Source organism: Pinus tabuliformis, chromosome 4_2 (genome assembly GCF_031772625.1).
Source record: "Pinus tabuliformis cultivar Carrire ecotype Pingquan chromosome 4_2, CPIR1, whole genome shotgun sequence".
Taxonomy (NCBI): Eukaryota; Viridiplantae; Streptophyta; class Pinopsida; order Pinales; family Pinaceae; genus Pinus; species Pinus tabuliformis.
In genome coordinates this window covers 141,470,284-141,484,745 of record NC_142304.1, presented here as the reverse complement: position 1 = coordinate 141,484,745, position 14,462 = coordinate 141,470,284, and the positions used below count along the sequence as shown (strand labels likewise).

Below are 14,462 nucleotides of genomic sequence, written 5' to 3'. Positions count from 1 at the left end.
GTGGGTTTGGGCTTTCAACCATTGTGTCTGATTGATATTATCATGCCTTATGCGACAACACAAACATAATCCACACATGTACAGTTCCAAGTGGATAAAGCAACCCGAATTATTGAACGCATCCAACACATCTATCAACAAGTGCAGGACATCTTGGATAAATCCAATACCAAGTAAAAGCAATGGCATGATCAACATCATGTGCCACACAAGTTTCAAGTGGGTGACAAAGTTGGTTACATTTGTAGAAAGAATGTCTTATCGAAGCACATCAAAAACTCAAACCACTTCAATATTGGCCTTACATCATCACCAAAGTTGTGGGAGACCGCCTTACACATAGTGTTCAACGGGGACCGCCTTCAGCTATACTTTCCACCATTACTAGACACATCAGAGATTACTCAACACCAACATCAAACATTGCTCACACCAACAAAGCTAAACCCAAACTACATGGAACAGACTACAACTGATCAAATCAGTGACACACAAATCAAGAACATTTCTCAACAGAAAATCCAATACAAACTAAACCCAAACTGCATGAAATAAGCCACAACTAATCGAATCATGAACACACATCAACAACACTAGAAAGCAAATTATCCAACTGTATTAGTTGTTAAAACTAAACAAATCTTGCACCAAAGCAAGTGACTCACCAAAGACCAAGTTGAGCATAAATTTCTCCATATCATTAAAGCACTCAACACAATTGAGAGCATTACTTCCCAGGGGGGGTTCGCTGATCTAAGTGGATATTGGTGGCCACCCACCTATTCCACTTGTACCCCCACCATTGTTTCTTTCAATTTCCTTAGTTGTAGCTCGATTTAATATTTTTTGCCATCAACAAAGAAAGTATATAAGCATAATTAGAGCATGTATTGTTGCAAATTTTGTTTTTTGCTTGATTGTAATTCATTAACAGAGTCAATTGTCAATATTTAATGTGATCAAGCATCAACATAATATAATTTATACTCTTTTCATTTTTAGAAAAAAAAAAAAATTGTAAAACAAGAAAATCAGAAAAAAAAAAAAAAACAATCATCAAATTTTCATTTTAACAAAAAACGGTTAATCAAATTTCCACGCATAGTTTTAGTGGATACGTTCAAACACCATTTCATAATTGAAGACATGATTACATTATGTCACATGGCTAACATTGGCCTCACTTTCAATGCATTATTAATTTTAAAGTTAATACATTTGAATGCAACAATTTATATGTTATATAAAGTATAATGTAAACTAGAAAATAATTCATTAAGGGAGAGTCAATTGTCAATATTTATTGTGATCAAGCATCAACATAATATAATTTATACTCTTTTCATTTAAAAAAATGTAAAACAAGAAAATAAGAAAAAAATAACCATCATCAAATTTTCATTTTAACAAAAAATGGTTAATTAAATTTCCACTCATAGTTTTAGTGGATACTTGTTCAAACACCATTTCATACTTGAAGACATGATTACATTATGTCACATGGCTAACATTGGCCTCACTTTCAATGCATCATTAATTTTAAAGTTAATAAAATTGAATATAACAATTTATATGTTATAAAGTATAATGTAAACTAGAAAATACAAGGTTCAAATCCTCTTAATTAATCCATATTTAATTATATGACTACATTTTGTCACATGGTCTACATTGGTCTCTTTTGCGCTGCATTATTAGTTTAACCATTAATAGATTTGCATGTAACCATTAAACCCCAGAGATCGAATGTATTTTGAAATTAATTTATGAAAAAATATACTAAATAATATAGCTGTTGCAAATAGACAACGATACATTACCACCCAAAGTTTTTTAAATTAATTTGTGAGAAAATATGCTAAATAATAGAGCAGTTGCAAACAACACAAATGAAATATACAACAATCCATTACCCACCCAAAATTAAATTGTTATTGCCACCATAATCCATTACCCACCCAAAATTAAATTGTTATTGCCACCATAATTTCTTAATTTGAGATCACCATTTTGTTCACAATCATATTGGTATTGATCATATAAATAATCATCAACCGCTGATCTGTTTAATTTAAACAAATGTGCTTAGAACAGAGACAAACAAATGTGCTTAGACATAGACAAACAAATGTACTTCACTATTTATCTATTTTATTTAGGACATAGATGCCAGTATTATTACAAATGGCTATGACATATCACCAATTAAAACAAATTATATAAATATAAATTGACACCATTCAACAACACTCAAATCAAATAATTCATAAAGAAATAATAAAAACACAACTTCACTATTTATCTCTTTTATTTATTTGCTTTAATATATTTTTAAAAGCACGATTCCTACACCAATATATTGTTGTTTATTCCGAGCCTGTTGCACAACATATTATAAAAAACCATCTATCATATAAACATAATACATTATCCAGTAAAAGCACAACCTAACTTCGAAATTTATTTATTTCATTTATTTACTTTTCCATATATTCAAAAGAACAAATCCTTAACAAACTATTGTTGTTTATTCAGAGCCTCTTGCACAACCAATTATAAACAACCATCTATCATAAAAACACAATGGACCGTAATGCATCATCCAAAAAAAGCAGAACATATCTTCACTGTTTATTTACTTTTCCATATTTTTAAAAGAACGATTCCTTGACAAACTATTGTTGTTTATTCAGAGCCTGTTGCACAGCCTATTATAAACAACCACCCATCATAAAAACATAATATACCATAACATTATCCAAAAAGCGAGCAACATATTCAATTTTATTCTCTATAATATTCACTTTCCCTACTTCGTGGGAAGCTTAATTTGATTATAGCGATCTATTTTGAATTAATTTCTCTTTCACTCGTTAATTGATTAATTTGATTAATTTGGGGTATAACAGTTTAATTTAATTATAATTCCCCATTTTGAATTTATTTCTTTCAAAAAATCTATTTGAATGCAATCATAGATGCAATAACATCCAATATTCAGAACTGGAAAAATATTAAAAAACAATTTATACAACCTTGAATAGTCCTCAAATATTTATGTATTTTAAGATACACATAATGAAGAAAAACGGAATCCACAACTGTGCGGTTTTTCATAACATTTTTTTAATCCATGATTATCGAAAAACCATGTGAAATATAGTTTTAAATGGAGCATTATGACCGAACAAAAATTCTCACTTACCCATGCAACTGTCCAATCCCATCTGTATCATCCTAAAGCCTTATCCTACAGAGAATGCGTCATAGTCATCTTACATGCATCTCTTAAATCAATGCAATTGGGTCATATACAAACACTCGTTTGAACTCGGCTGTTGTAAACAATTTAAAATAGTCTTTGACAGAATTACAGCCTTGAACTAAATTACTGAAAAAATATCAAAAGCCTTATCATAGGCCTTTTGGAATGTAATCACTCAAAATTGCACTGTTATCTGAATTCCTCACCTACAGAGTCCAGACAAAGGATTTGATATAGGCTCCACGCAGCCTCGGCTCGCCTTCTAATTAGCATCCTGCATTCATTTGTCACATCTATCCTCTGAAATGATTCCGCAAGTCTATAAATGACTTATGAATGAATTTCATAAAGGACTGGCCGGGTCGTTGTCAAATTATTTCTGGCATTTTAATACATCACTAGCTTGCATCGCAGCAGTTCATATGGCATCATCAGTTCCCTCTCTTACTCCTTTAATTTGCAGAGCTGTTGCTCAGAGGCTAACTAAATCAGGGATTTGGAAAGTAATTAACGTTTACCTCACCGCTCCAATACGATGTTAGTTTATCCACTTTGCGGAGATTGCCTTCAATTGTTGTCTTCCTTCTCTGGCTGTGTACCTTTATTTCAAATGAATTCCTACATTCATCTAATCTATTAACTTTCCCCAACGCCATGAAAAATCACACATCATAGCATGCGAGAGCTCCAATGTAAGGGATCTAGATCTACTCTAATGTCTGCTCCACATCATGGAAAACCAAACCTCTCTCTCTGAGCACTCTAGAGATATGTGCTCTATATCTAAAAATTAGAAGTTACAGTTTTTCCAGTAAAGAAGTAGCTTGTAACTAAAAAAATATGACTATGGACCCATAAATGAAAATCATAATTAAAGTTAATTGCATAAATAAATGTGCTTTCACAGGATGTGAATGTCGTTAAGGGACCCATAAATGAAAATCATAATTAAAGTTAATTGCATAAATAAATGTGCTTTCACAGATGTGAATGTCGTTAAGGATAACACAGCAAACGAATCGAATGCCCTCGATTGAATGAACTAGAGATTCTATGTAAATGAACTTAGAGAAAAGCAAGTTAATATTACCGTGAATAATAAAAGCCCCACTCTTCCAATTTGCTATTTTTTCATCTTCCAAACCAATTAGTTAATTTGAAAATAAAAGACTCAAAACTTCAGAAACTGTTTCCAGCATGGTTTTCATACTTTATTTTTTTAGTAAATTGGGAGAGATGTCCTCTAAATGTCAAAGGTTCAAATTTATTATATATATTTAATCATTATTTAATAGTACTAAAACAATTTCCTGATATATATTGCAGCTCATGAACAAAATATGACCAGACAAATGAGAAATAAATAAACGAATGGAATAATTGCCTTTGCCCCGCTCCTATTATAGTATTTCCCCCCTCAATGGCACCGCATCTCTAAAGATGCCTACTCCTTTCATAAGTGGCCAGTGACCACAAAAAGTTGCGAAGATAGTTGAGGGTCCTTTTATCCAAAACTAAAGACACATTATTTTTCAAGCCATTTTTATTCAACACCAGAATAATGGTAAAAGCGTATTCTAATATTTTCACTCGTCTTTTATTGACTAAATAAGCTTCCATTCTAAAATCCCAAATTCTCTATGAATTGATCTTCTCATTTAAAGATCATTAAAAACTATCACAGTAAGCCTTACACAAGTCCATGTTATTCAATCTATGTTTTCACTAGAAAATTCCACCACCCATAGAATAATCATTAACGCATATAGAATATTTCAACACATCCTAATCTGAATTCCCATGCTTTATAGTCGTTTACTTCTCAAACTCAAGATTTGTTATTATCTCTTCCTCCATGAAAGATGACAAATATACTATCTGAAAGATAACCCTACTATGCGAATGGAAAATCTACTATCTGAAATAGGAATAATGATAATCTACTATCAACAGAATTAAAAGCCACCCTCATATGTAAAATATAACTGACTACATTCTTTGGATAGGGACACATTTTGGGCATAAATTACTGGCTCAAAAACTGCAATTTTCAGTGCAAATATTGTTCACACCATCCATATATTTAATAGACACTGAGGTTGGCATCAAAACAAAGACCTCAGGTACAGATTAGTGGGAACAAAAACTGCAATTTTCAATGTAAAATACAGTTCACGTCATTCTTCAATCAGAATTCTGACACCAATACAGAGTTTGTTCAAAACGTTCAAGTGACACATCCTTCAGCCAAATTTAATCATTGTGATGCGGCAGACTTAACTACAATTAATGAACTTGGGCTGCATGTTGAAATAGAATAGCTAAAACACACCTTAAGACATCCAAAAAGTATACACGGAAGCAAATCAAGATATCACGAGGCAATGTCAGAAGCTGCCATATGTCCAATATACCCTAATTATCAGGAAACAAAGCAAATGGAGGGAAGTTGAAGACAAATATTCAGTGTAGACAACAACAGCGTTCAGACAATTCGTAGTATTACTAAGATCATTGGGGTAACAAATAATTCAACATCCTTTAACCAAGTAAACATCCTAGCTAATGCAATGCACCTTACCATACACGCCTAAAATTACTAGAACCAAGACATGTGTTATGCTTGAGCATAACATGAATTGTGCATCAAAGATCAAAAACTCCTAACAGATTCCCTGCATTGAAACATTCAAACAAAACAAAACGACCACTAAATAGGAACCCATCTCACAATCCTAGAAACACAGAAGTACTTCACGGTCCTAGAAAGATAGTGGATAAAAACTTCTGCAATTATACGGTGCCAGTAATGGAAAAGAAGTATACTTCAAACATGTTCCACAAGTTTTTCTTACTAGAAAATCAAAAGATCTCTACTAGGTCAACGTATCTAACCCTTAATACTATCTTAACTCTTCTAAAGAATACCAGGTCAAACATCCATGCATAACAACCTGCAACCTTGAAAGAACCAGCAGGTGATTCAATACAACTCAAACTGTAGACAACTGACAATACCAAGATCCTCTGGGGACCAGAATCCACTCCATAGTTGCTAAGTCACAGAAATTGATTGGCTGCTGATAAAACTTGACTAAGGTCAGAAAAGATGGACGTGACGACAACAGCTGCAACAGGACATTTAACTGACTTCAGACCCATAAGTGAGCATGCTGACGACAACTCTGGACCTCCGGACCCAAAGTGCAAAAAGCACTCACTGGAACAGTAACAAAATGGAAAATCAATGACCATAGTTTCTAACGGTGTAACAGAATAATGACTGTATAACATAGTATTATAATCAAAATCATTTAAAATGGCAAATAAGCAAACAATTGCAAGTATCGAGGACAGATGCAGGAACAACGATAAACAAATAGTTATAGTGGCCATTAAAACACATAAAATAACTGATCTACTCACATAAATTCAAGTCAACAAAAGAAACTTGTAACAAACCTGATCCTTATCTGATTGGCTTTTATCGGAAGGCTTTTTATCCAATGGCTTCTCTGCACCACAGTTTGATTTGTTGCACTTGGTTCGAAAAGGGTAATTAATATTACCACACTTCTCACAGGTCCAACTGCCTTCAGGTGGTGCTACTTCTGAAGCATAAATTATGGCAGAAATGAGATTAGCAAAAACATAAAAGGTTTCACAGAAGCTATGATTTCAACCAGAAAAGTGTATATAGCTCATCAAGATATTAGACAAGAGTAGCTTACTGTTTGGGTTTTTTGTAGCACCATTTGATGTTTTAGCAGTCTGAAAAAGGACAGCAACACTTTATAAGTTGATAACAAGTTAACATAATAAAGCAAACATGACATGCTCATTATCCATAGTGTCATAATCCAAAATGAAAGTTAAAATTATTAACCATTTTTTAAAACTTAATCATAGCAGTTCCCACACCCCTTTAGCCAAACACTTGGCCACACTCCCCATTTTTCAAGCTCAGGGAAACACATCAAAACATTTTGCCAATATGAATCTATTTCACAAAATGGTGTGGGGGTTTCTAAACACGGGGTCTCTAAACACTCCCCCAATGAATTTCCCTAAAATTTGGAGGGTGATCCCATTCACCCGTCTGCATTTCCCTGCTCCCACACTCACATCCAAAAAACTCGAAGGAATACTGAAGAGGAACTCTTCGAACTAAACAGGAACTCACATTCTCAGTTGGTTTCGGCGTATTACACTTCCTCATGTTGCAAATTGTACGGAATGAGAAATTAGTATTGCCACATTTGGGACAGACCCAATCACCATCAGATAAACCATCTGAGGAAGATAAAAAAAAATAGTTAGATCACTGCTAAACATCTGGCAATATACTTAACAGAAAGTTTAGTAGAAAATCATTTAAAATAAACTCACCTCCCCTTCGCTTTCGAGAACCATTCTCTTCGGGGAAACCTCCAGGCCTCAAACCCTGGGTTGTCCAGACAGAAAGGAAATGAGTCATATTTCATGCAACATCTTTGTAAAGTTTTGGTCTACGTAATTCAATGAGCAATGACATGCAATGGTAATTTCTATTCAAAATAACTCATGAAAGAAGTTACAGTAACGGCTCTAGTATATCCACAGAACAATTTAGAATAACTTACAAGACATTCATATAAAAACTACAGGTAAAAAGGGTGGAAGCCCTGAGATCGAGGGACAATCTAAGAACCAAAACAAGTTTAGCAACAAACAGAGCAACAGAAATTCGGGAAAAGAACTTGTGGGGTCCAAGTATTATTGTAATAAGAGTTCAAAGGGAATTATACGAAAATACAAAGCCATTGAAGGAAGTTAATGAAATTATCCCAAAATGATGAAAAAAAATGGTAAACACAGTTTTAGCCTTTAACATTAAATAAAATAGCACAAAACAAAATCCAATAAAAATGTATAGATAGAGAAGTCGAAAACCAGGTAAACAAAAATTTGCTTTCCTTTATTTACATGAGTCTTAGTGACCTACCAAAGCACCCCGTCCCATAGGCATTCCCATACCATACCCATCCATGATTGGGGCAGCACCATAACCAGTACCTAGAATATCACAGATATCAAAAAAGAATAAGCCTCCAGATAGGAAACAAGTTCAATGCAAACACGACGAACTAGAAGCTTCCCCAACTTCGATGCATAGGTAATACAGTATACCTGTACCAATAACTGGTCCATGTGGATAGGATGGCGGCATGTGCAAAGCCCCATATGGACCACTTGGGGTCACATGTGATCCATAGTCATAGGGTACTGCAGATGCTCCGGAATACGGCATATCGTAATGTACACTAGATGGTCCACCAAAGGGAATAGATGAACCATATGCAGGTGCCATGCTTTGACCGCCAATATACATAGACGGTGCACCAACTGGAGGACCCATATATATGGATGACTGGGGATGCCCATAAGGAGCTGAAATGGGCCCTCCCACAGATTTCTGTCAGCACAAGAACAGTAGTCAGAAAATCTTGCAACAATGTCGATGTCAACATTTTCTCTTAATATATACAAACAAACATAAAACATTCAAGATTTATCTACTAGATTCAGGCTAGAATGAGGAAAAGCCTGAAGAAAACTATAAAGATGCTATGTCTATCAGACATTTTGCCTTATCTGGAAAGTATTATCAATTCTCCATGTTTTTCATACAATATCAAATTACCATAGCCTTATACTATTAAAATAATTGATGTACGCGATTGTCTAGTAACTAATTAGAAACAGTTCCTATTCATGCTATATGGAACAGGATTCCATTGATTTATAGTAAAGATTAAAGTATATATCAGTCACTTACCAAAGGATAATCAGCCGGTTTAGATGCAGAACAATTCCTCATGTTACAAGTCGTTCTAAATGCGAAGTTTACATTGCCACAGCTAGGACATGTCCAGTCACCTTCATTTCGAGGACCTGCAATGCGAGGAAACAAGGAAGCCAACTCATACTCAATCCAATGAAATTCTTCCACAGCTAAAATCCAGAAAGTCATATCGCCATTATTCAGAAACCAGCTCTACACTGACCATATGCAGCTAATATCGGGCATCACTATGAACGAGTGCATAACTCAGAAAGAGGACTAGGTTTTTCCCTGAAAATCGGCAATTGTTTCGTCCAACTAATCATTTCAGTCAGAACTTGTGCCAATTAACCACGAGTTCCGCAACACGAGTTGGTACAGAATCTTGATTAGAGACGAACTGATTTAGGTTAAAACTTCGGGGAAATTTGGATTGTATCTGTGTTACTGTTCCTATTATTAGTAAATAGCAATAACTTTGACAAGATTATAAAATTTCATGGAACAATTGACGTTTACATGCATTATATACACAGAGGCATATATATATGTGAAAAATAGTTCATGGATAACTAGTAGATTGATACTCTATGTTCTGAAAAAAGGATCGGGGCATTTTAGATGTCATGCCCACATTTTTTTAAATTTCAAGCGCACAGTAGAACGTCAAAATTTAAAACCCTTTTCCTCACTCCACGCTATACACAGGATATATCTATTTGCAGCATATATGACTGTGCGCGTGTAGGTGAAAACAGTAATGTCTGCGCGCCTAATGGGTTTTTCGGAGAGATGTCTATCAATGCGATTTGACAAACAAACATGAAATTAGCGAGATGAAGGATGGACAAATGCAGCTTGACTAGTGTGGAATAACGAAAAATAGGAAATACCAACTTCATATATGATGCAAACAACCTAAACGTTCCTTAAAAACGTCTGGCGTCTACGTATCTGATTTCCTAACAGATATATCAATACTAGTTATCAACCAAAACGAGTCAATAACACTTACCGTCCGTTCGCGGGCGTTTTGGTCCAGAGTTTCGACTATCTCCCTGGAAAAAGGACAATTTCAAGATACGGTCAATGCATACATAGATCCACCAGCCACTATTACAGAAACAAATCATAAAACCGAAAGTTTTAGGAACTGCGAAACCCAAGGCCTGTGTTAAAAATAAACAGATTTGTTAAAAAAAACAATGAAAAAAGGTAAAAGAGAAAGAGGCAAACACTGACCTGCACCATCGTGAACCCAGTAATGGGAACAAGCCGAGACAATGAAAAGGAAAATAGGCCTGGGAGACGAAAAGTAAGGGATCCGCAGCGATCTTTCGCCTTGCTGATAATATGTTTGAGAAAAATGGATGGAGCAGAACAAAGCTTCGAGTGAAGCAGAGTACGAGTGCTGTTTTCTGCGGTTCACGTTGCGAGGGTTTGTAGGGTGTGGAAGGAGATTAGGGTTTCTTTCTCACTCACCAAAACTATTACACTATGGTATGGACATTAGGTTAGTTGCCTTTATATGCATTTCTCTTCCCCACAAGAGACCAGGGGGTCGCTATAGGGATTTACCCAGCGGTCCCATTGAGGCCACTTACACCGCCCTTCGCTATAGGGATTTACCCTGCGGTCCCATTGAGGCCACTTACACCGCCCTATCTTTCAGCCCTTTTGCTGAGGAATCACTTGAGGAGATTCTTCTAGGCAAGGAAGTTCTTACAATAATTCCACGATTTGCAATTTTAAATCCATAAAGTTCTTGACGTTGGTAAATACCTTGTAATTATTATTGACAAAGTTTTGATGTCAAACAATACCCGATAAGCCCATTATCTTTACATTGTTTTTAAAATGAATTAATTAAAAGCTATTAAATATCATGTAGAAATATTATATTCTACATGAGAGCTAATATGTTGTAATAAACCAATTTTAAAGTGAGTGGAGTAATTATGTTGTTGGTTATGAGAATTTTAGAAGTTTCACTTCCACAATAGTAAGAGTTTTTTTAGTTGTGGCCACACCGCTTTATTTTGGAGAAGTCAAGAGTTACATCCGTAATGAGTTTATTTCTTTAGCTCATTCTTGTAGATATGTCCTAGCCATTTTTTATTGCAGGTTTGTTATTGGTTGCTCATGTTCTAGAAAGAACATGATATATTGCAAGGATCTTAATGTTTGTCAATGGATTAGTGGGTCTCTTATTTTTATTGGTTCATTGAACTTTTAATAGGTGGTCTTTCTAATCCCAATCCCAATGAGGAAGCTCATGTTTCTTTGCTTCACAGTTCTTTTTCAATGGGTCAGATTTGTCCTAAGAAAGGTAGATTTCTAAAAAGAGTGGAAGTCATCCCTAGTCTTGACTTTGGGCCCTCTATGATGAAAAAGAACATTGTTATTCTTCAAGAAAGAGGTTCCATTGGTAAGTTTACAGGTGTTGGAATTTGACAACTAATTATGTAAATTTGTGTAAATTGTATTAGTTACTGCCAAGTTGGTTTTATACCGAAGCAGCAGTTATGTAATGGAGGAGGCTCTTATATAACTGATGAATGCCCGAACTATTGTAATCGTGGAAAATAATTGTTGATTGAATAAATAATCCAATCCCTTGCCCCGTGGATGTTTCCTTGACACCCTGTCAAGGTTTTACCATGTAACAACATTGTGTTTTTTACTTGTGCCTTTGCATTCAGTGTCATTCAGTTTCATTTATACATTTCTTGTTTAATTAACTACTAAGATCACCTTTAGTAGCAATTAATTGTGAAATTCTTGAAGAAGTTTGGTCAGGTCAGTGTTGTGATTATTCACATTTAAGGATATTTGGTTTAGACTCAATCACATATAGGAAGTATTTTATCACAATTAGAGAACACAAATATTGAATCACATAACCATATTCAGAACTTCCCAATCCAAGATCCACACCATTAGGGCCTTAAGTTAGCACCAATTGTATTTTCCCTTTTACAACCCATAGCAGTAGGAGGAGCTCATCGTCATAGCCTTGATGATCCTATGGGCTAGTAACAGGAAAAATTAAGGGGTCACCATAATAAAACAGATAGTAACTAAATAAAAGGGGTAAAATGTCATTTCTGAAATAAAGTGACACATGGTATTACCCATGGTTTCCAAAGGAATAAATTGTTATTAAAAGGGAGAAGGAGATTGAAGGAGGAGATGAGAAGAAATTATTGAAGAAATTGTCAAGGAGCTCTAGAAGTTGCTAATAAAAACATAAACCTTAATATTTTATACTTTCAATGTTGAAAGACACATAACGTTGAGGATCATGTTTCAATGTTGAGAGACACACCCTAGCCAATTATTGTGATGCAGGTTAATTTTGTGGCCAAGAAGATTGATTAAGGAGGACACATTCTCGATCCAGTGTGCGGGTTGAATTATCATCTTGCTTGGGAATTGAATCGTAGCATCATAAGTGAGTTATTTTGCTAGGGGCAAGCTTAGTGAATTTACAATAATGAATTTGCATGCTTATTAGGTTGAATCAGGAAAGAAAGGGGTTGAAATCTTCATTGTTGAAGATCAAAATCAATTGGGGGAGAGTTAACGTGAATTGGAGGTATAGCTTTGGAAAGTCACACCAAACCCTAGTGTTGAGGAAAATCATTTTAGGAGGTCGAAATTGTGGACAAACAAGTTTCAGATTATTATATCTTGTTGAGGTCGAATTCCTTGGATTCTAGGACCAAGTTTGAGCATTTTGATAGGGATTGGGATTAAATTTTATTGAGGCTGAATTTCACCATTTGTTGGGGCCAAATTCATTTCACACATAGGGGTTGAATCAATATATTTTCAAGGACCAAAATTGTCAACCTGCGGGGGTTGAATGGTCATATCCCGAAGGAGATCGAGTAGTAAAAAGAGGCGAATTACCAAAGTGAAAAAAGGTTGAATTATTCTTGTGTGAGTTGCCTTATTTCATAGAGTAGAAGGGGGAGATCAAACTACTTATTTATGGGGTTGAGTTTCCATACCAGCCAAAGGCAAACCTAGAGGCTGAATTGTAATAGTGAGGAGGGTCGCAATTATTTATGGGAGAGCATATTAGTAGGTTCTATCTCAATAGTCTATGTAACAATTTCTCCAAAGAACTCCAGTTTCATAAAATAGTGTCAAAGTTACATCATTGTAATTTTGGGTTGCTCACTTATTTAAATTGCTGGTGGTTTTTATTGTGAGATTTTTTAGTAATTTTGTGGTGTTTTGAGACAAAAATTCATGCCCTAAATTTCTAAGACAAAACCTTGAAATTTTAATTGAATTAATAATTAGGGTTATTACAGTGGTATCAGAGATGGTTTTCTTGTCAGCCTGAAAGGGTTACTAGTTGATGATTCCAGGAGATTAGGGGTACATAACTTACAAAAAGAAGAAGAAGGAGCAAGAGGAAGAAAAGGATAAGATGGGGGATCATGAATATTAACCATGGGAGAGTTTCAAATACATCTTGAAAGATTTAACTAGAGGGAAACAAGAGGTATTGCGAGAAATAGACTGAGGACTACGTGAAATGGCCCAAATGATGACTAGAGGGCAACATGAGGTGGCTCAAGCTTTGAAGGAAGTTGCCTAGTCCATGGTCAATCTTCGCAAAATTTGATCCAATAACAAACCAGAGGGATCACGTAGAAGCTACACCCTGTTGGGAGGAGACAATAATCACCATGTTGAAGCTAGTAACTCCACCAATCCACTACCCCCACCTGTAAAATTGATTTCGTTGAGATCTCTCATGCCCAAGTTCTTGGAGGAGCCAATAGAGAACCAACAGAAGAAGGATGAAAGCTTCCTGGACTATATAAGGGAGTACAAGGCAATGGGAGCATAGATCCAAAATACTATGCCGCTCCAAGACTATTGTGCTATTAATCATAGAAGCAAGCAAAGGGACCATAATAAACGGTGGTAAGATAGTGAGATTTAGAAGAAGGTTAGCAAATAAGCATTCTAACCTTTAGTGGATCTACCAGAGCGGTCGCTAAAGCATGGGTAGAGAAGTTGGATACTTATTTCAAACTAAATCCCATGAGGGAATCTAAGGCCATACAGTATGCCACACTACATCTGGATGGTGATGCACATAAGTGGTGGTATCACGAGTTGATCACATTGGGTCATACCCATATCACCTCCTACTTGAATTTTACAGAGAGATTAATCTAAAGATTAGTCATGATGGTTACAGATCTATCCCAAGAACAATTGGTGATGTTGTTCACAGAGGGTTAGTTGAACCATTGCATGGTTGGGTCAAGGATTTTTAAGCCTAACACGTTACATGAGGCCATTTCTAGGATGAAGGATATGGAGGATGTAGTGCCTAAAAGTAAA

The 14,462-nt window shown here is 35.3% G+C and overlaps 1 protein-coding gene across 2 annotated transcripts; it reads right to left on the bottom strand.

Moving 5' to 3' along the window:
• Nucleotides 1–6,039: 6,039 nt before the first annotated feature.
• LOC149168611 (Ran BP2/NZF zinc finger-like superfamily protein) lies at nucleotides 6,040–10,603 on the bottom strand. 2 transcript variants are annotated; one of them, XM_089428341.1, is made up of 10 exons: nucleotides 10,332–10,603; nucleotides 10,105–10,147; nucleotides 9,084–9,199; nucleotides 8,435–8,720; nucleotides 8,250–8,320; nucleotides 7,655–7,709; nucleotides 7,449–7,558; nucleotides 6,997–7,036; nucleotides 6,728–6,873; nucleotides 6,040–6,485 (listed from the first exon to the last, which is right to left on the bottom strand). In XM_089428341.1, exons 1-10 carry the CDS (start codon nucleotides 10,338–10,340, stop codon nucleotides 6,483–6,485), a joined length of 879 nt encoding a protein of 292 aa, XP_089284467.1. In that variant the 5' UTR covers nucleotides 10,341–10,603; the 3' UTR covers nucleotides 6,040–6,482. The 2 variants fall into 2 exon arrangements, with proteins under 2 accessions (XP_089284467.1, XP_089284466.1); XM_089428340.1 differs by having other exon boundaries at nucleotides 6,728–6,876; nucleotides 10,332–10,602.
• Nucleotides 10,604–14,462: the final 3,859 nt, after the last annotated feature.